Below are 20,855 nucleotides of genomic sequence, written 5' to 3'. Positions count from 1 at the left end.
AACCTGAGACTGTCATGGGCAAGCTCAAGAACAGTCACCACTGGGTGAATCCATAGCAGGGGTCTCTGAATTGCAACCATTTCAGGGACATAAAAAACTCCTGTAGCATGCTGTGCTCAACAGTACAGTATTCATTGTGCAATAAAACACTGATGATTTAAAATGCAATATGTAACTTTGGCTTAAACACAAAAGTTAATTTTTTTTTTTAAATAATAAGCATGTTTAACGAAGTTATTGCACATTTCCACTCTATAAACCACCATTTAGGAGCACCTGGGTGGCTCAGTCAGTTGTCCGACTGCAGCTCAGGTCATGATCTCATGGTTCCAGTGTTCCAGCCCTGCGTCAGGCTCTGTGCTGACAGCTCAGAGCCTGGAGCCTGCCTCAGATTGTGTGTCTCCCTCTCTCTCTGCCCCTCCCCTGCTCATGCTGTGTCTCTCTCACAAAAATAAATTTTAAAAAAATTTAAAAAGATTGAAATATGAACCACAATTTAGGTGTTAATAATAACTATTTTTTTTTTACCTTTTAATAACCAAATGTTATTTTTCAAAAAGCATAAATAGGCACCTTTAAAAATTAGAGCATTTTTATGGGACTCTTTGGCTTTTAAAAAAAACCCACCTGCTATTTACCATTAATGCTTCAGATTTTCCTTGAGTGGAATGATCAACACGTAAGTCAATATGCTAAATGATAAAGGTGAACATTTCTCCCTGAAATGAAAATCTTTTACAAAGCAATACCAAAAGCGTAAAATAATTTCCAGTTTCTACCAAAGACTGAAAGAATAATACATCACCTGATTATAGTACACATGCTGAAGATACTAACACTGTCAGTTGAAGTATCATCTTAATTATACATGCAAAAACCCCAAAAATTTGCATATAGAGGTGAAAAAGAGCTTTCTACATTCAGTTATGTCTGGTAAGTAAGCCTTGTTTTAAGACATGGGTTTTGTGGTCTCCATCTCTTTGGGAAATACAGGATTAACATATTCTTTAGAAACAGCAAAAATGTAAATCACAACAATAAGACGTATGATGTTATTTAGTCATGACTTATGGCTTTCCTGGACCTTTAAAACAACTTTCCTGAAAAAAATTAACCTGAAACAAACTGAACTACATATTCTCAACATATACTGATTTCTATCATGAACTGAATCCTTCCATTACACCTGTACTTCTAAGGCAGACACTTCAGGAATGGTAATAAATCCTATGAGAAAAGATGACACTCTAATCAATAGGCAATAAACTATGATTACTGAGATGTGATTAACTTTCAGTGCCATTTTTGTCTTGACACTTTTCATTAAGAGTACAGTGTAAATTCTAGGGCATACATATGTTCATAAAGACTGAACTGATGTGTTGATCTTGGTTAGTTGTTCCATAAATTCTTTCAGACTTTAAACATCATCGAATATTCTGCTGTGAGACATTGAGAGGTATCGTCCACCAGGCTGATACCTGAAAGGTGGATAAAGAAATGATCTGAGGCATCAAAAATAATAAAGGAGGAGAGAAAAACAAGGACACATTAAAAGGAAGTGGCTACATAATTAGTAAGCATAATTTGTAAAATCTATTCAGTAGCTGAAAGCAGAAACTTACTCTCCAAAGATATTACCCCAAGGGATTTACTTAATTATAAATTAACCAACAGCTTTTTCTGGAGCCTAGAATACACATATGAGAGGGTGAGAGATGTAAACAGAAAGGGAATATATATATCATGGGATTGAAGATTTAATAATCACTCTTAATTGTTCAGCATAAATAAAACATTCCAGTGTTTTTCCTATTTGTAGGCAAAAATGTCTTCACGCATATGATATTCATGCATATTTTCATGCATATGATATTTTGCTTTTGTTTAATCATTTTCACAGAGCATAGTGGCTAAAAGCACAGATTCTACAGCCAGAGTCCTGGGATTTGAACACCCAACTTTGCCACTTGCAAGCTGTGTGACTCTGGTTGAGTTACTAAGCCTCTCTGGATTCAAATCCAATTGGATTTACAATCATAAAATGCAGTATTATGGTTAATGTGCTTAGGATAGTGTCTGACACCCAGTCATAGCTATGTAGCTATTGCTAAATATGATAAATTGCACAGATTCTACCAATTTTAATTCTTTCTTGTTTATAATATCACTAGTAGTTTATGGAGATAGCAATTTCAACTACCATCACTGGATGCTATAATTTTTAAAATATAAAAGCATTAGAAGGTATAAAAAGGTACCAAAAGTTGATTAATATGGTTTTTATTAGCAGTAAAGAATATTTTCCTTATGCTTATCTCATCAAATTGTATGTTATTAAAATTTCAGAATACTGGAGCCAAAATGACACAGCTAAAGCTTACCTTCCTGGTTCAGATTCAAGAGGATCATCAGTGAATGTTTCTGCATTAAAATCCAAAGGTTCTACATCTTGGAGGAGCTCTATTCGGTCCCTTTCCGTCCTGTTATTAGCCCTGGTATATTTGGATGCTGCTGTAAAAAAAGAAAAAAATTATGTCTACTTTTCTATGGTCTTTATGGGTCACAGTCTATGGACTCCCCCAAAATAGTCAAGATTATAAAGGACGTGAATTTTGATTGTGAAGACAACAGTAAGGAAAGATAACTACTTGATTCCTTAAAAATCAAATTAAAATGATAAATAGTATGACAGAAAATAACAAGGAAAAGTTATCCTTTATACCTAATCTAAGCTCAGAAGCAGGTACAGTGCAAAGACTCAATTAAAATGAATCAAAATTAACATTTAACTATGGTATCAAAACAGTGAAACTGTTCATTATCAAGTTTCCATTGGTTTCACAGTGAATCCAGGCTTGCAGTATCTCAGTTTTTGACTAGAATTTTCTTTAAAGTGTATTCAACTTAAGCTCTTCAAGAAAGGCCTGAGTCTTTCTCCCATTAGATAAGAGTTTAGGGCAGCAATGTCCAACAGAAATAAAATGCAAGCCCCATATTTACCTTGAAATTTTCTAATAGCTACATTAAAAAAGTAAAGAGAAACAGATGAAATTAATTTTAATATGTTCAATTCAATACATCCAATATATTATCATTTTAACATGGGACGCCAGCCACATTGCAAATGCTCAACAGCCTCATGTGGCTAATGATTACCAGCTTGGTCAGCACAGATCTAGAGAACTAACTCTCCCTTCTCTATGTGGACGAGGCAGATTTTCTTCATAAACAACCTAAACTTTCACAATGTTGTTTCGAGCAGTCCAATAGCTTCAAAAGAACTTTACGACATAGCTCTTTTTGAAAATTTAAAGTAAGCCAATTCTATCATATCTTACACTTTTGTCATCCTGGACTCTGCCCTTCATCTTTTCTCTCATTCACTTAGCACATATTGGTTGCCTCCCATATTCCAAGTTCTAAGTCATCACCCTAAAGCACTGTATTTCCTCTTCTCTTGACCGTCCTCCCACACTCTCACATCTTTCCACTGCCCTACTCTGTGGTAAACAAGCTTCCAAATCTTTCTAGAATTCTCCCTCTATTACCTAGCTTTTTATTTTTTAATTTTTGAGAGAGAGAGACCACATGAGGGTAGAGGGGCAGAAGGAGAGAGAATCTCAAGCAGGCTCAGCTCGATCCAATGACCACGAGATCATGACCTGAGCCGATATCAAGAGTCAGACATTCAACTTATTGAACTATCCAGGAACCCTCTATTTCCTAGCTTTAACTAAAACTTTAGCCCTCTATTTCTTCTTCTCTTTTCTGAAGTTTATTTATTTTGAGAGAGACAGCGTGAGTAGGGGAGGGGCAGAGAGAGAAGGAGAGAGAGAATTACAAACAGGCTCTGTGCTGTCAGTGCAGAGCTCGATGTGGGGCTCGACCTCATGAAAACTCGAGATTATGACCTAAGTAGAAAGCAAGAGTTGGACCCTTAACCTACTGAGCCACCCATGCGCCCCTCCCATTTCTTCTACCCTAAATCTCATTCAAACACATCCTTTCTTCCTCATCTCCAAGGTCACTGCTTATTTTAGGCCCTCATCATGTCTTGATCGCATTACCAAAACAAATTAAACAGGTTTCTGTGTCTCACTTCCCTGGAAATCATGCTGTATATGGTGCTATCAAATTTATCTTCTAAACCAAAAATCTGAGCATGCTCCTTTCCTGATTGAAATCTTACCTTTGGGATAAAATCTAAACTTCTGGGCACGGTAATACCTGCTTCCCAACTATCTCTGTAGCCTCCCCTTATCAGGGGCCTCATACTTCAGGTTCTTGTCACAGAAACAAACTTGCATTATTCCCCCAAGATTCTCACAAGTCACTCATTCGCCCTTCTGCCTAAAGCACATTAATCTGGCTAAGTACTGTTCATTCCCAAATACCCAGTGAATATTTCTTTATCACAGAAATCCTTTTGCAGTAAAGATCTCTTTTTCCATCCCCTGAGTTGAGTTCCCTCGGCATCAGGTGTGTACCCCTCTACTCTCTCAGCGTTTCTGCGTCTCCCCCAAAGACAAGCATCCTCTGCCATCTACTCAGGTCACAGTCCTGGGCAAAAACAGGTTTCCTGCCACCTTCCCAGGGCAGATGGCAGGGTCGAGGATGTGAGGAGGTTTCCTATCTCAACCCACCGGCAAATGTCTTCTGCTTGGTATCAGTCCGTCACTAAATTAATTAGCAAACCCAAGGACGGGAAATTTATCTTCTCCATGTCACTGTGTATCTAGGAAAGTACGTGACATATATGGGTCAGTTAGGAAACTGTTATAAAATGACTGAATTGCCTACATCTACTAATAGAAAAGTAAAGAACAACATCGAGGTAAATAGTAGAAATCAGCATCTGCCTACAACATGCCTGGGTAAGTACTGATTACAACTCTTCATTCGCTCTCCCAATTTCTCCTTCTCCTCCCAGAATGCATATTTGGGTTTCCCTTCCTTCTATACACTGAGGGATGAGAAAGGAAAGAACTACAGAACCACATTTATAGTTCTATAAAGACATTTTTGAATGGATACCCTAATTCTCAGTCTCCATGCAAGCAAGCATAATAAAACAATTTCTAAGAGAACAGGAAAATAAACTACTTACATCGGTTGGTACTAATATCTGAGAGGTTTGATTCTTTCGGGTCAACATGAACATTTCTGTTTCTAGTGGAGTCTTCTCTATTGTGTCCATAACGTTCTTTCCATTCCTAGGACAGAAACACAAATAAATATATAACAAAAGAACTCACAGGCAGAAAATAATTCATTGGTATCAACAGATTACATATGCAGACTAATAAAATTCAGTTATTCTCATCAGAAATTCACCAGATAATCAATATGATTAGCTTAGTGCCATTAAAATTTTCAAAAATAATTTTTCTTGTCACTACATGATTTTAATACAGTCTCCAAAGTTTTACAAATGAATATTTACAGACATATTTGCTAGCTATAATTAACCATTTCAATTCTTCTATCTAATGTCAAAACATTAACCTTTTCAATTCCTCTAAAATGTCAAAACATTATAGCTACAGTAAGCTTACCTTGACCATATAAAAGTTATAAGAACTCATAATAATTCATGAGATGTTAACAAAATTTTCTCCCATATGAATAAACTACAACTACCAAAGACCTGAAAAGTCACTCTGGATAGCAAAATCAGAGTTGTGTACAAGATGATTAGATAACTGCAGTCAAACCATATTAAGGGAGATACTACTCAATAAATTATTACAACTGAAAGGAACATTAGAGGTCACCTAATTCAACTGCAGTGCAGTTTCATTCTAAAATAGCCATGCCATGGGCTCTCTTATTAGACGACATGAAAATTTATTTCTTTTAGAGAGAAAGTGCACATGCTCTTGCACAAGCGGGGGAGGAACAGAGGGAGAGAGAATCTTAATCTCATTCTCCAGTGCAGGACTCGACACGGGGGCTTGATCTCATGACTGTGAGATCATGACCTGAGCTGAAATCAAGAGTCAAGAGTTGGACGCTTAACTGACTGAGCCACCCAGGGGCCTCAATGACATGAACGTTTCTATGTGTGAGCGGTCCATCATAATTTTGATAAACTGTGGAAGTTAGAAATTTTCATTGAGAGGTGAAATCTGTCTCCAGTAACTTCCCCTCTCTGTTCCTAATTATGTCTTCTGAAATAAACAAGTTTCCTTTCATACAACACACACTATGAAGACAACCATCAAGTCTCCTCCTTTGAGTCTTCACTTCTCCAGTATAGATAACACCAAGGTGTTGTAAATTTTGTGGTAACTGTGACTTTGATTTTTCTAATTTTATGCCCTTTCACACTCTATGAGGAGATTAATTTGCCTCAGCAAACAGAAAAGTGAAGAAAAATTGAAGAGGAACAAAATTAATGTCATATTACCAAAAAAGTATAACAACTTTAAAGCAATCAAAAGGACTTTAATAGCAAGACTGCATGAATTTATTAATTCATTCAATAAGTATTTCCTGAGCACCTTTAGGCAAGAAACTGCTAGACACTGGACATGAAATAATTTAATACTAATAACTTTTAAAACAGGTCTGACAAGACAGTTAGCATATACATCTCAAAGTATAAAATTAACTTTTTAAAACAATGTGCCCTACATCATTTTCCCACTGTTCTTTAGACTTTAGCCAATTCTAAATCAGTAAAATTCTCATGATACTTCACATTAGTCTTTAGTCACGGCAAATTAAGTACTATACTTACTCTTCTTCGATTTTCACCTTCTTCTTGCCTTTGCCTTTTTCTCTTCTCTAGAGACAGAAAAGCGGTCTCAAATTTGGTATAACATGGTTTAATTAGACGTAGAGTAACTGAAGTAAAGGTATCAGGCTATGACCAATTTCCTTTAAATTACTACAAAGTCAAAAGTAATAGGTTATTGTTGGAAAGGACCTTAGAGGCCACCTAAGTCCACAGAGAATCCCTTCTGTATTTTTGTTGGAGATGACCTTTAGGCTTTGTCTGAACAGTTTTAGTGAGGAAAAAGTTCTTCTTCATTTGAAATTTGTTTGTAACTTCTCTTTTCTTTGCCTTATCTTCTAAATTAAGTTGATACTTCTTTCTGCATAAAAGTCCTTTCCTTTATTCTCTTCAGGCTATATACTCAGTGTTTTGTGCATGCGTGCGTGTGTGTGTGTGTGTGTGTTTTATAAGATGTGCTGTACATAATTCTGGCTGTCCTTTTCTAAATACCTTCTAACTTGTTAGTCCTACTCTTGAAATCTTACCCAGGACTGAGTATGATACTCCAGATGAAGTCTAATTAATGCAAAAAGCAGAACCATCACATCAACTAGACCCCACCTTCCTAGGAGAGAATGTGAAGGCTACAACAACTTCTATTGGAGCTACAACACATTTTGGCTTACACTTAACTAATGATCACATAAAAACTCCAGACACACATAGGGAGAATGTCTAGGAATCCATGTCCCGACACTCAAGTTCTGTTTTCTTTTTTCCCTACCATCACTTAAACATCAGGAAATTTGATACATTCAGTGTTAGAATTAGATTCTAGTAGAATGCCACACATTCTAACAGGTTGTTAACAATTATCACATTCTAAAAACCAGCCTTGGCTTGAATGATTTCCTCTGTAGTATTAAACCGATGATTCTTTCAACTCATGAATTTTACAGTTGTACTGAACTTGGCAAATCTGTTTCCAGACAAACATGAAAATGACTCCACACCATCCAAGAGCATTATTTAGCTGAAGACATACTAATGATTTCTGCTACAATATTTCTTAAAGTCAGATGAAACCATTTGTTTTCAAATTATTTTTGCTATGAAGCCTGTACATAGATTTTTAGTTAAAAATATTAATTTCTTAAGATAGAATAATAATGATAAATTATACAATTTGAATTTTTAATATTTTGAGTCTTAGTACTTTCATTTATTTATTTATTTATTTATTTATTTATTTAAATTTTTTTTTTCAACATTTTATTTTATTTTTGGGACAGAGAGAGACAGAGCATGAACGGGGGAGGGGCAGAGAGAGAGGGAGACACAGAATCAGAAACAGGCTCCAGGCTCTGAGCCATCAGCCCAGAGCCCGACGCGGGGCTCGAACTCACGGACCGCGAGATCGTGACCTGCTGAAGTCGGACGCTTAACCGACTGCGCCACCCAGGCGCCCCTCATTCATTTATTTTAAAAGACAAATCTTACCTCGTCTGATTAATTCTTTTCCTTCATCAACCAAGTCTGATGTCATGTCATTATCTCCCATGAACTGCTGGAAACCAAGCAGATTCAAACAACGCGTTCCCAAACTAATAAAAGATTTTAAAAAAGACAAGTATTATTTCTCATTGTAAATGTTTAGATAAACTGTTCTTTAACATCGTTGCCCGAAAGAAGCCTACGTTTTATTGTTAGTTATCATGGCAAGTTACGTAATTAAATTTTTCATTTTTTTTTTTAATATTTATTCCTTTCTGAAAGAGAGAGAGACAGAGCACAAACAGGGGAGAGGCAGAGAGAGAGGCAGACACAGAATCCAAAACAGGCTCCAGGCTCTGAGCTGTCAGCACAGTGCCCAACATGGGGCTTGAACCCACGAGCCACAAGATCATGATCTGAGCAGAAGTCAGACACTTAACTGATTGAGCCACCCAGGCGCCCCAACATCTGTCTTTCTTGAAGAAGGACTTATTTCTCTAAGGAGCTTATATACCCAGTATTCCACTGACAGGGTATGTACCATACCCAGATTCCTTACAAAAACAAATTAAATCGGGCCATTAGAATACCTTCAGAAATCATACAGGGATTCAAAAACAAACAAACAAACAAACAAACAAAAAAAACCAATGCAATCGCTATAACACAAATACAATTCATTCTTTTCTTATATTAAAAAAATTTTTTTAACATTTATTCATTTTTTGAGACAGAGACAGAGTGTGAGTGGGGGAGGCACAGAGAGAGAGGGAGACAGAATCCAAAGCAGGCTCCAAGTTCCGAGCTGTCAGCACAGAGCCTGACGGCGGGGCTCGAACTACGGACCGTGAGATCATGACCTGAGCCAAAATTGGACGCTTAAACAAATGAGCTACCCAGGTGCCCCTCTTTTCTTATATTCAAACAACAATTTTAGTGTTGAAAATACGCACAATCTGTATCTCCAAGTGTAAAATATCCTGGTTTAGAACATCTTAACTATGCAAGTTGATATTCATGTTCATTTTTTTTAACCTGAGAGCTAGTCAATTCTATTTAAATAGCTTTTATTATAAACTCAGAATTGATTACTATGTCTTACCTGGGGGCTATTATCTTATCTTATTTGGTTATTTACTTTAAACCTCATTGCTGTGCAGGACAAGAATACTCTGAAAATATGACACACAAGGAAAGAAGCAATGGATAGACAAGCAGGATTAATACTTAAGATCCCATTATACATCAGCCAATTTACAGATACTCTCTTATTCACTGTAATTCTAAGAGATAGATATCATTTTACAGATAAGGAAACAGAGGCCCACAGGGTTAAATACTTTGCTAATGATCACTGAATAAACTTTAGAGCTGGGATTTAAATCCAAGACAAAACAAAGACTAAGCTCTTTTTATTACCTTAGTTTTCAAACTTTTTTTTTTTTTTTTTTTTTAAATTTTTAATGTTTATTTATTTTTGAGACAGAGAGAGACAGAGCATGAATGGGGGAGGGGCAGAGAGAGAGGGAGACACAGAATTGGAAGCAGGCTCCAGGCTCTGAGCCATCAGCCCAGAGCCTGACGCGGGGCTCGAACTCACGAACCGTGAGATCGTGACCTGAGCCGAAGTCGGACGCTCAACCGACTGAGCCACCCAGGCGCCCCTCAAACTTTTTTACTGATGTACTTCTACTGACAGAAGCCTGAACACACACATGGAGCAAGGAGGGAGAGAAAAAAAGGAGGGAATAAGCGTGTGTGTGCACACAGGTGCATGCACTGGGAGGAGAGGAAAACAGTGGAGCAGTTACACGAAAGTGAAGGTCTTCCATTTTATATTACCAATGTGTAACACCCTGATGAATTCATAATGCCTGCTTGCTTTAATATATAAAGAATGTTTTATATAACTTATCACTGAGCAAAATTGGGGTGTTGGGTAGACGGTCATGCTAATTCTGTGACTTTAATTTTTTTTTTTTAATGTTTTTATTTATTTTTGAGACAGAGAGAGACAGAGCATGAGCAGGGGAGGGGCAGAGAGAGAGGGAGACACAGAATACGAAGCAGGCTCCAGGCTCAGAGCTGTCAGCACAGAGCCCAACATGGGGCTCGAACTCACTCACGGAGTGTGAGATCATGACCTGAGCTGAAGTTGGACGCTTAACTGACTGAGCCACCCAGGCGCCCTGCTAATTCTGTGACTTTAAATATTCCTTTACTATCTTCATAGCCTTGTAGGAATATGACACCCTAGTATGAGAAGCCCCAAACTAGATCATGGTCTCTGAGAAGGTCATAGTTTTTCCTAAAGTATCAGGAAACAGCCTTATGTTCTCTAGGTAGTTAAGTCTGAATATGAACTCTGGGCATGACTGTGTTGTTAGTAATACGGAAATTAGACTAATTATGGCAGCATTCCAATGAAAACAGAACTAGGAAGAAAGTTACCATTAAAACATCAGTAAGGCATTGCTTCATATGTTTCTATAACAGAATATCTATTTTGAAAGGTAATTTGAAAATTCAAGAAATCTGCCCTTTTCCTAAAAGACAAATTGTGACTTTGAACTAAAATAAAAACTCAACTTGTTAAAAAATAAATAAAATAAAATAAAATAAAATAAAATAAAATAAAATAAAATAATAAAAGACAAATTGTAAATCAAAGTTTATCCTAATTCTAAAACAATACCTTTAATGGATTATTTTCAATTTTAACAAATTTTCTTTTAGACATAATTCTTTATATTTAAGATTTTATAGTTGATAAACCATTAGTTAGTCTACCCATCTATTACCTGATCCACATAACAATCTAATAAGGTAGGAAGAGATGCTAATCTTGCCAACAAAACTACTAACGTGTGAAAACATAATTCACACATCACAAGCTCTTAATGTTTCATTAATAGTTTTATAAACTTAAAAAATTTTTTTAAATTTATTTTTATTTTTTTATTTTAGAGATAGAGTGTGAGTGGGGGAGTGGGGCAGAGGAAGAGAGAGAGAGAGAATCCTAAGCAGGCTCCACACAGTACAGAGCCCGACACAGAGCTCAATCCCGTGGCCCTGGGATGATGACCTGAGCCAAGATCAAGAACAGGATGCCCAACTGACTGAGCCACGCAGATGCCCCAGTTTTATAAACTTTTAAAATGAATAAACATATAATCAAAACTAAGTTTTGGACATGCAAAGTATAGTGTCTTCCTTTACTAGGTCATTTTCATGGTATAAACAAAACTATTGTCTTTTTTACTTTACAGAAAAAAACTTGAAAATCAGACGTATTATTAGTTCATAATAGCTCATAAATAAAAGTTTTATTTGAAAATATAATCCTTTATTTTACCTATGAGAAGGCAAAATATAAATGTTTTAATTTTTTTTAAATTTTTATTTATTTTTGAGAGAGAGAAAGCGAGAAAGAGAGAGGGACAGCACGAGCAGGGTAGGGGCAGAGAGAGAGGCAGACACAGAATCAAAGCAGGCTCTAGGCTCCGAGCAGTCAGCAGAGAGCCTGATGCGGGGCTCAAAGTCGTGAACCGTGAGATCATGACCTAAGATGAGGTCGGACGCTTAACGGACTGAGCCACACAGGCGCACCTACGTTAAACAGAATTTAAATAAAAGCTTGAAATAAAAAGCAATACCATTTGTATTAGTCCTAGCGAACGCAGTTTAAGTAAAAGCTCAGGTCATGATCTCACGGTTCAGGGTTTGAGGTCTGCATCGGGCTCTGTGCTAACAGCTCAAAGCCTGGAGCCTGCTACAGATTCTGTGTCTCCCTTGCTCTCTGCCCCTCCCCAGCTCGCGCTCTGTCTCAATCTCTCTCTCAAAAATAAAGAAAAATGTTTTAAAAAATTAAAACATTTATATTTTGCCTTCTCATAGGTAAAATAAGAGATTATATTTTCAAATAAAACTGTTAATATGAACTGCTAATAAGTCTGATTTTCAAGTTTTTTTTCTATAAGGTAAAAAAGACAATAGGTTTGTTTATACTGTGAAAATGATGTAGTAAAGGAAGACACTATACAGAGACAGGGGAACAGGAGATCCGAAGCGGGCTCTGCACTGACAGGCTGACAGCAACAGCCCAATGCGGGGCTCCAACTCACGGACTGTAAGATCATGACCTGAGCACAGACGTTCAACCGACTGAGCCACTCAGGCACCCCTATAAACGTTTTAAAACATCCAATAGAGAATTTATTTCAAACGATATTTGTTTACTTAACTTCTTAATGAGTACATATACATTATCTGTAATAACTATCTAATGGTATTGGAAGTTTTTTTTTTTTAATTTTTTTTTTAACGTTTATTTATTTTTGAGAAGAGAGAGACAGAGCATGAGCGGGGAAGGAGAGAGAAAGAGGGAGACACAGAATACGAAACAGGCTCCAGGCTCCGAGCTGTCAGCACAGAGCCTGATGCAGGGCTCGAACTCACGGACCACGAGATCATGACCTGAGCTGAAGTTGGACGCTCAACAGACTGAGCCACCCAGGCGCCCCTAATGGTATTGGAAGTTTTAAATGAAAAGTGGTTGGATAAAACATTTTCATCAGAAAAGCGAAGTGATTAACATCAATTTTTTTTTTTAAAGTGGTATTTTTGGCTTGTCACAGAGCACTTAAGCAATCAGCAGAAGAGGGCAGACACAGTACAGGATGAGGGTACCTGACGTGGAAGTAGGGGAGACAGGGTGCTAGAAGCCAAGTAGATCTGTCTTTACCTCCTTGTGAGTCACACCCTTGCCAAGAATCAAGCATCTTTCTAATCCTATAAAAAAACATACCCTGTGTCCTTTCCTGTCCAACCTCACATGTATGTACTGCCTGATTACAGTTGCTCCTCACCTGATGCTTTGTGCTGGCTAAGGTCTGAGGCATCTAGAAACCTGGCAATGATTGTGGGGAAAGCCTTAAGACTCATTTTTTTTTTCAAGTTTGTTTATTTATTTTGAGAGCGAGTACGTCTGAGAGCCAGGGAGAAGCAGAGAGACAGGGAGAGACAGAATCCCAAGCAGGCTCCACACTGTTCTGACCATGAGATCAGACCTGAGCTGAAATCAAGAGTCAGTTGTTTAACTGACTGAGCTACCCAGGTGCCCCACCCTCAGATTCATTTATGTTACTGGATAAAAGATGGGCCTGGGGGGGTATTTTATGAGCTACGCTAGCTGTCAGTGCTGAAGGCCAGAACTTAAGAGTTAACATTCTATCTTATTATCTTGTAATCTAAAAACTTGTAAAAGAATAACTCTACTTCTCTTTTCTTAAAAATCCCTTCAGAGGGAGAACCTGACTTGATCATTTAAGCAAAGCATTTAAGCTATCCCTCGCTCTCCCAAAGCCACAATAAAACAAACAACAACCAAAACCTAACAACTGAATATTTAAAAAGGCTTTAAGGAGAAAGGATATCCAGATTGAATAAGAATGAGAGGAAAAATAATTGATGTTAAGTTTCTTACCTAAAGTAAGTAGCAATGCAGAGAATAACCACCAACATAGGATAATATATGTAGAATCCATCTGCAATAAAGGATAAAACTTTCATGGAACCCATAATCTAAAGAGGCAAAAAAAAAAAAAAAAAAAAAAAAAAGTAAGTTAAATTAGTACAATTCTGTATTTTTCATTCCTTTCCACCATTAAAAAAATTCACTCATCACCAGTCTTATTAACAAATTCGGACTTTTCAAAAAGTAGAAATAAAGCACTAAATGGACTGATTTTAAGTTCTCATCACAAAAAAAACTTGTAACGATGTGAGGTGATGGGTGTTAACTTTTTGTGGCAATCATTTCAAAATATCTACACGTATCGAATCATTCTATTGTACACTTTACACTACATACAATGTTATATGTCACTAATATCGAATTTGCTTATTTATTAAGGTTTTCACATAAAGAAAATTAATATTTTATAAATATTACTAAAAATTATCATGTACATGAAGATTATAAATATGAAAGCTAATATTATAGATCAGGTCTATTGATATTGCTCATCTGGTCAACCTATGTGAACCAAAAAATTTTGTGTTTTTTTTACAATAAAAGAGAACAAAATCATTTTTACCCAGTCAGATACAACCTTTAAAATAAGTTCGATATTTTAAAAAATCCTAATAACACTATAGAACATTTCTGCTGGCATTAAAAGAAATTCCACAATAATACATCTTGTAGAGACAACAAATCTAAAAAAACTGTTTCCTGACCATACTTACAGATGTATAAGCAGTTGGCTGAGTATTCTGGTGAGAGATGGACGAATCCATATGGGTCAAACCCAAGAAATTAAGACATAAAGGAGGAGTCAAACGGCAAAATAACCTGCAATAAGCATATATAAACAGAATAAGAAAAAATATAGCAGCAAAGTACATTTTATTATGTTGTTATTTTCATCTATTTGTATTACATGTATCTTGAATTCTTAATGCAAACTGCCCTTATTTGAGAGACATTCTGAATATCCTATTAATCACATCTCCCTAAAACATCAGGGCAAAACTCCAGCCTCAGGCTGCCTGCTTTGGTTGTGTCTGTCACTGTTTCATCCTAAGATTTGTGCAGTACCTGAAGAATTTTCGTACGCACTTTATTCAAATCTACCATCTGTGCAATCCATGTCCACATGACCAGGACAGCAATATCCTTGAGGGGAACTGTACTCAGTACATAAAGGAGCTGAAGTTGTATTGAAGTAGGTCATTCTGACAAGTTCAGGTACAAAGAACTGTTAGAGCTCAGTTTTGTCCAGATAAAAAGAGAACCTCACAGAACTATAGAGTTGGAGAACAGGTGGTGAGGAAAATGAAGGGAGGGTGTGAATACAAAGAGGAAATATGGGGAGTTATTTTGTGATGATGGAACAGTTCTGTATCTTGATTGTGGTGGTGGTTATGTGAATCTACACACACACACACACACACACACACACGCACATGAATGAAGGATAAAAAGTGGTAAGAACTAAATAAGGTCTGTAACCTAATTCAGAGTAATATATCAATGTACAATTCCTGGTTTGGATATTGTACAATAGCTATATAAAATTTCTCCATTCGGAGAAGCTGGGTGAAGGTTAGTTAGTAGGACCCTTTGTACTGTATTTGCAACTTCCTGTGACTCTATAATTATTTCAGGGAAAAAAGATTTAAAGAAAAAAGTCTTAAAGATGCTTCAGATATGGATTTCTCTGGGAACCTGCCTAAGTGCAGCCTATTTTATAAATACCTAATATGACCAACTTACCAACAGGGACAAACAATAGCACAACCTAGCTATTACTAGCAATACTCTCTTAGCAAAGGATATTCCTGTTCATTTTAAGTCCTTCCCAATGCAGCTTGATGCCACTGAATCACCGAACACTCTAGGTCTGACTTAGCCTCTAAACTCTCAAATGGTCCTAGTATTTACCAACCTATTTATTGAATCTCTAACTTGTAAGTCCAGGTTGTCCTTCTTTTCGTTCCTAACCTAGTAAACCTTTTGTATTATAACCTTAAACTTCAAGCAGGATTTAGCTAGCAGTCAGCAAACATCTAATGCTTAAACGTAATCAATGAGCTCACATAAATGCAGGTGTTAGTGGAATGCTCAGAAACAATAAGAAAAGGGACATCCATAGACTACATGCAGTGGGGTCACTCCTTTGTGTCTAAACACACTCCTACTTACATGCCACTGAAGAGAAGGCTGTAAGCATCAGTCTGGTGATGTGAAGCCAAGTAATAATAGTTAAAGACACGAATCCTGAACACAGTAGAATAAACACAGATACTCAGAAAGAAGATACTCAGGAAGCAAGCAATCTGAAAAACGAAAACAAACAAAATCAGTTTAAGACTAACAGACTTAAGACTAACGGACCTTGGCACTTTATACACTCTCACAAGCATTATCCTTTATCTCCAGCTAACATTTATTGACATTCTAAAAATTTTAGAACACAGTTCAGGTTTTAAACACCTGTAACTGGTTTAAACACAGTAACAGGGTTTTTTTTAACCACCTAAGAAAATGAATTTATGAAAAAAATCTATGTCTTAACCAGTTCAATATCCTGTCCATAAGTTTCAAATCCACCTCCTGAAGTGAGCCCGTTCTCCCGTGCCCTTGGCTACCCTTCCCGCGAAGACTGTACATTATGCAGCTTCACTGGCATCAACAGGATCAAAGTATTCTCATAAAAGAGTTCTGCACTATTTTGCACCTTGTCATCCCTCCTCAAACACAGTTTTTAGTTTTTATGGTTTGATAAATGGATGAAGCTCATTTTTGAAAGTCTGAATAACACTATGGGCAACTTCACTGCTTTCATTATTATTAGATTATATAAAGAAAAAACACAGTTGATGACTAGACTATGAACTGATGTATGTTTATGACAGATGTAAAATAAACTGACCTCTATATAAATATAATTGTATGTTTTCTCAGCCAGCTGTATGAAGACTGCGAAGAGGGATAAGACAGGTGTAGTGCTAAAGAATGTGCATTCTGACCACACAACAATCACAGAGAAGATGGACAAAACCACAGCAAGTATCCTATAAAACCACGGTCTCAAAAGACATTCCCAGTACCATTCTGGAAGATAAAAGAAAAAAATGATTAGGAAAAATCATAAAAGAATAAGATATTTATATTGTTTCAAAATATCTCTATACAGGATCCATAACTGCAAAGAAGAAAACAGTAATATCACAGTAGAGGAACCAGGCAGGTACCATGTTCACCAAATAATCACCAATAACAGGATAAACTGACATCATGTGCCTCCTGCTATGAAGCACTAAGAACACAATGTCATTGCTGCAGTATTCCCACCAAAAATGCAAACCTTGCATCCAACATGAGAAAATACCAGACTCAAATCCAGGGACACCTAATAAAAAACTGGCCTATAGTCTCCAAAAACACCAATGTCAGAAGACACAAATAGAGACTGAGAAATTATTCCAGATGAATGGAAACTAGGGAGACGGACACCTGAATACAATGCATGATCTGGGATTTTTTTTTTTTACAAAGAATATTTTAGAACAATTCGCAAAATCTGAGTAAGGTGTACAGAAACAGCTCTGTATCAAAGTTCATTTCCTGATCTGGTCACTGTATTTGGTTAGTAAGAAAATGTCTTTATTTTTAGAAAACAGACACTGAAACATTTAGGAGCAAAGAGGCATCATGTCTGGAATTCAACTTTGAAAAGATTAAGGAAAAATACATATAGAGAGAGAAAGATAAAGTAAATGAATCTGAGTGAAGTATATACAAAAATTCTTTGTACTATTCTGCTAACTTTTGGTTAAGTCTGACATTTTTTAACAACAACAAAAAAAAGATAGCTCACCAAATTGAAAAGGCTACGTTTTCACTTCATTCACTGAAGCGCTGAGCGAGCTCTTAGCTCAGACTCTAACTCTTTCAACCCTACTCTCAGCACAATTCCTGATGAATTCAATGTCCACACCAGTGATCCTTTTTTCAATATCCTAGGGTCTTTCACTTCCTTGACCTCCTTTCCTCCAGTGATCTCATCCTCCACTCCACCTCAACTACTCATTCTCAGTCATCCCTAAACCTCTTACTGCCCTTCCTTCCTTATAACCTCATTAAAGCATCCCTGTTTCCAAGCAATACCTTCACCTAATATCCAATTCCACTGACTGACGCTATCTGGACCAACCATCCATTCATTGTACCACCTTTATATTGCCACTTAATACCCTGGTATCCTGCTGCTTCCTTTATCAGCTCAGATTCCGTAGTCTTTGAGGATAATTATGCTCCAGCATCCCAATTTCTTTTCTCTCTTGCTTCCCTGTACTTGCTAAGCAAGACCACACCCTGGTTAGGATCCAACTCCCTGGCCACTCTGAGCCTGCACCCATGGAGCTGTACCCTTCAGGAGTGAAGCACCCAACTTTGCTGACTGGTCTCATTCCAAATTCCTCATCACCAACTTCAGGTGGATCCTGAGCACTGCCTGTCTGGCCTCCTATAATTCAATCTTCTCCCATGCCTTCACTCCTAAGCAACTATTTTGCACCTTCTCTCTTCAGATCTTCTCTTCAGATCTCCCAAATCTCTTACCCTATGCTTTACTCTCAGCATTTCACCGAGAAACTGGCAGAAGGGAACCTCCCCAAGTTCCTGCCACTACCTCTTCTCACCTGCTTAGGTACACCTGTGCCTTACCTCCTAATCTAAGGGCAATCTCTACATTGTTCACTATTTCCCATTTCATCTCTGCTACTCATGAACATCACCCCAGCCATGCTCTTCACTGGGGAGGAAAATGAAGGGAGGCTACCTCTTTTCTCTCCATTTTATAAGGAAAACTTTTGAGAGTTTTGTATTCTCCTTGCCTCTAATTGCTCTCCTCCAGATTTCTTTTAAATTCAACTGGGCTTTTGTTTGTCTGTTTGTTTGTTTTTTACCTTTTTCTCTTTTCCACCCCCACCTCACTTCTCTGAAGTCAACCTATTGGGAAATGTACTTTACACACACCTTTCCTCAAAACACCCCACTATCCTGCTTTTCTTCCTTCCTCACTGGGTTCCTCCATTAACCTGATGTCTACATTCTGGTATCTTCTTTATACCTTTCTGTGTACATAGTCTACTTTCTCACTCCATAAAGCCAGGAATTTTTGTCATTACACTTATTGATATATACCCAACACCCAACAACATACAGCATATATGTCTCAAGTATTTGTTGAATGAATGAAAACAAGTATTTCTTTCATTTAATTAGAAAAGATCTTTGTTGAAGTAGTTTTCTAACATATGTTATGGCCATTATGTCTTCATACTCAAGACCAAACATGGCAAAAAGAATCAAATGAACATAATTGTTTATGTAAACAAATAAGCTAAATGGAAGCTTTAATACTGTGACACTTGCCATATTTTCATTAAGTTCTTCGTATTAAATTTGGTGACATTGAGAGAGTATCATAAATAATCATTAAAGAGAATGAAATAATTCTGACTACTTATGTAGGTTTTATAAATAGACTAACAGATGTAAATAATCAAAGAGGACTTCTTAGGGGAATATTTTAGCAGTATGTCAAGACTAAAGAAGAGACCCAAGCTTGTGATATAAAACTGCTTAAAGTTCTAATTATTTTAAGTATATATTATGAATATATAATATACTTGATGTATTGCATATATTTTTGCATAGCATTTTGGTTATCTGTGAAGTAACAGTGGAAACTGATAGATTATATGTTGTATGACAAGTAAAACAGTTTTGGAGGGGGAAGTTTATCAGACACATAATATTACCACATGGTATATGTCAAATAATACAAATACAATTCAACTCTGCACTGGGGAAAATATATACTTTCTTTCTCTAGAAAAATTATCATCATTAAATTCTGAAATTTATGTAAAATTACATACCAACTGTAGGATTATAAAAATATTGGAGAAATTTATTTTCTGGCTCTGGTGACTGAAAGGTGTGAACAAACTGACGAGTAGCACTAGTTTCATTTTTTGCTACATCTTCGAGATAAAATGCTTGTTCCAAAAGAATCTGCCATTGTACTTGAGTTCGACGGTGTCTCTGAACTGAATAAATCACCTAAAAAAGAGAATTTGGGTATATCTGCCAATGTTCTGATCCATTTCTATACATCCCTCCAGAGAGCATGTTTTGATGGGGAAGTGTTAATGGCACGTGGCATTTACTGATTGGGGCCAAGAATGTTAATATTCTAGGACATATTTAACAATTAGGCTTAGTGAGTAATTTTCCCTCCCCAAATGCCAACAGTACCCCTGTTGAGAAACACAAAGTTAAAACACCTCAAAGAATGATACAAGGATCAAAGAAAGCTTCAAATACACATTTACTCGAAAATCGCTTTTTGTGGGCAGCAATTATAAATCTAATTAAAATCATCAGTAAGTAAAAAAGCTATTATTAATAAAGTCACCTGTTTATGTAGTTTTACCAGACTTTTTTCACTTGGGTAGGTATTATGCTTTTCATCAAAATCTTCATAATCATCCATGTTCCTACCCATTTTTTCCTGATACTCTGTAGGGCACTAAAAGGGAAAAGTAGATATTTTTAAATCTCATGTGCAAAAAAGTAAAATTATATTTTTATTTAAAAATTTGCCACTCTTGGGCATATCTAATTTTCTCAAAAACATCTTCTTCCTTTACTGGCATCTCTAGATATTTGGATTGTTAGTGGCTGACATTTCCTTGAAAAATGTTCTAGAAGATGTATTAAGTGTCTTCTTACCTTGAGAGCTTACCTACATGAAGCAACTAGTATTTGAGAGGATTAGGCTATGCAGGCAACCTGACGGAACTGTCAATTATTTTCCTAGCTAAAAACAAAAAAGAATCGCAACAAACCCAAGACGTTGAATTTTTAAAAGGCGTTGTAGAGAAAAACAAACATGTAATTTGGAGCCATCTGCCCTATTATTTATTTATTACCTACCTGAATTTGGGCAAGTTACTTAACCTCCCTGAATAGGTCTCAAAAGGTAGCAATATAAAGAGAAAAGGTTAGAGAACTGATTCTCATTACCATCAACTTAGCCAAAGGGAACACTAGCTAATA

General features: G+C 36.6%; 1 protein-coding gene across 8 annotated transcripts in view; it reads right to left on the bottom strand.

Annotated features, from left to right (window-relative positions):
* LMBRD2 (LMBR1 domain containing 2) overlaps positions 1 to 20,855 on the bottom strand; it is a 48,267-nt gene that overhangs the window by 4,537 nt on the left and 22,875 nt on the right. Inside the window, exons 8-18 of one of the 8 annotated variants that reach the window (XR_007148811.1) lie at positions 20,212 to 20,325; positions 19,673 to 19,856; positions 16,657 to 16,838; positions 15,927 to 16,060; positions 14,468 to 14,573; positions 13,704 to 13,801; positions 8,225 to 8,328; positions 6,746 to 6,792; positions 5,111 to 5,216; positions 2,385 to 2,514; positions 628 to 1,505 (exon numbers count right to left, since the gene is read on the bottom strand). Coding sequence is in view for 5 of the 8 variants with exons in the window: in XM_047842989.1 (XP_047698945.1) it covers positions 1,421 to 1,505; positions 2,385 to 2,514; positions 5,111 to 5,216; positions 6,746 to 6,792; positions 8,225 to 8,328; positions 13,704 to 13,801; positions 14,468 to 14,573; positions 15,927 to 16,060; positions 16,657 to 16,838; positions 19,673 to 19,856; positions 20,212 to 20,325 (1,290 nt within the window). In the remaining 3 variants the exon portion in view is untranslated. Of the gene's footprint in view, positions 1 to 439; positions 1,506 to 2,384; positions 2,515 to 4,646; positions 4,739 to 5,110; positions 5,217 to 6,745; positions 6,793 to 6,828; positions 6,896 to 8,224; positions 8,329 to 13,703; positions 13,802 to 14,467; positions 14,574 to 15,926; positions 16,061 to 16,656; positions 16,839 to 19,672; positions 19,857 to 20,211; positions 20,326 to 20,855 lie in introns of those variants that run through there. The other 7 variants (XM_047842989.1, XM_047843140.1, XM_047843065.1 and 4 more) reach the window with 7 other exon arrangements.

The sequence above is a fragment of the Prionailurus viverrinus genome, chromosome A1 (genome assembly GCF_022837055.1).
Source record: "Prionailurus viverrinus isolate Anna chromosome A1, UM_Priviv_1.0, whole genome shotgun sequence".
Lineage (NCBI taxonomy): Eukaryota > Metazoa > Chordata > Mammalia > Carnivora > Felidae > Prionailurus > Prionailurus viverrinus.
The sequence above is the reverse complement of the archived record's forward strand: the minus strand, read 5'-3'. Positions and strand labels throughout refer to the sequence as shown.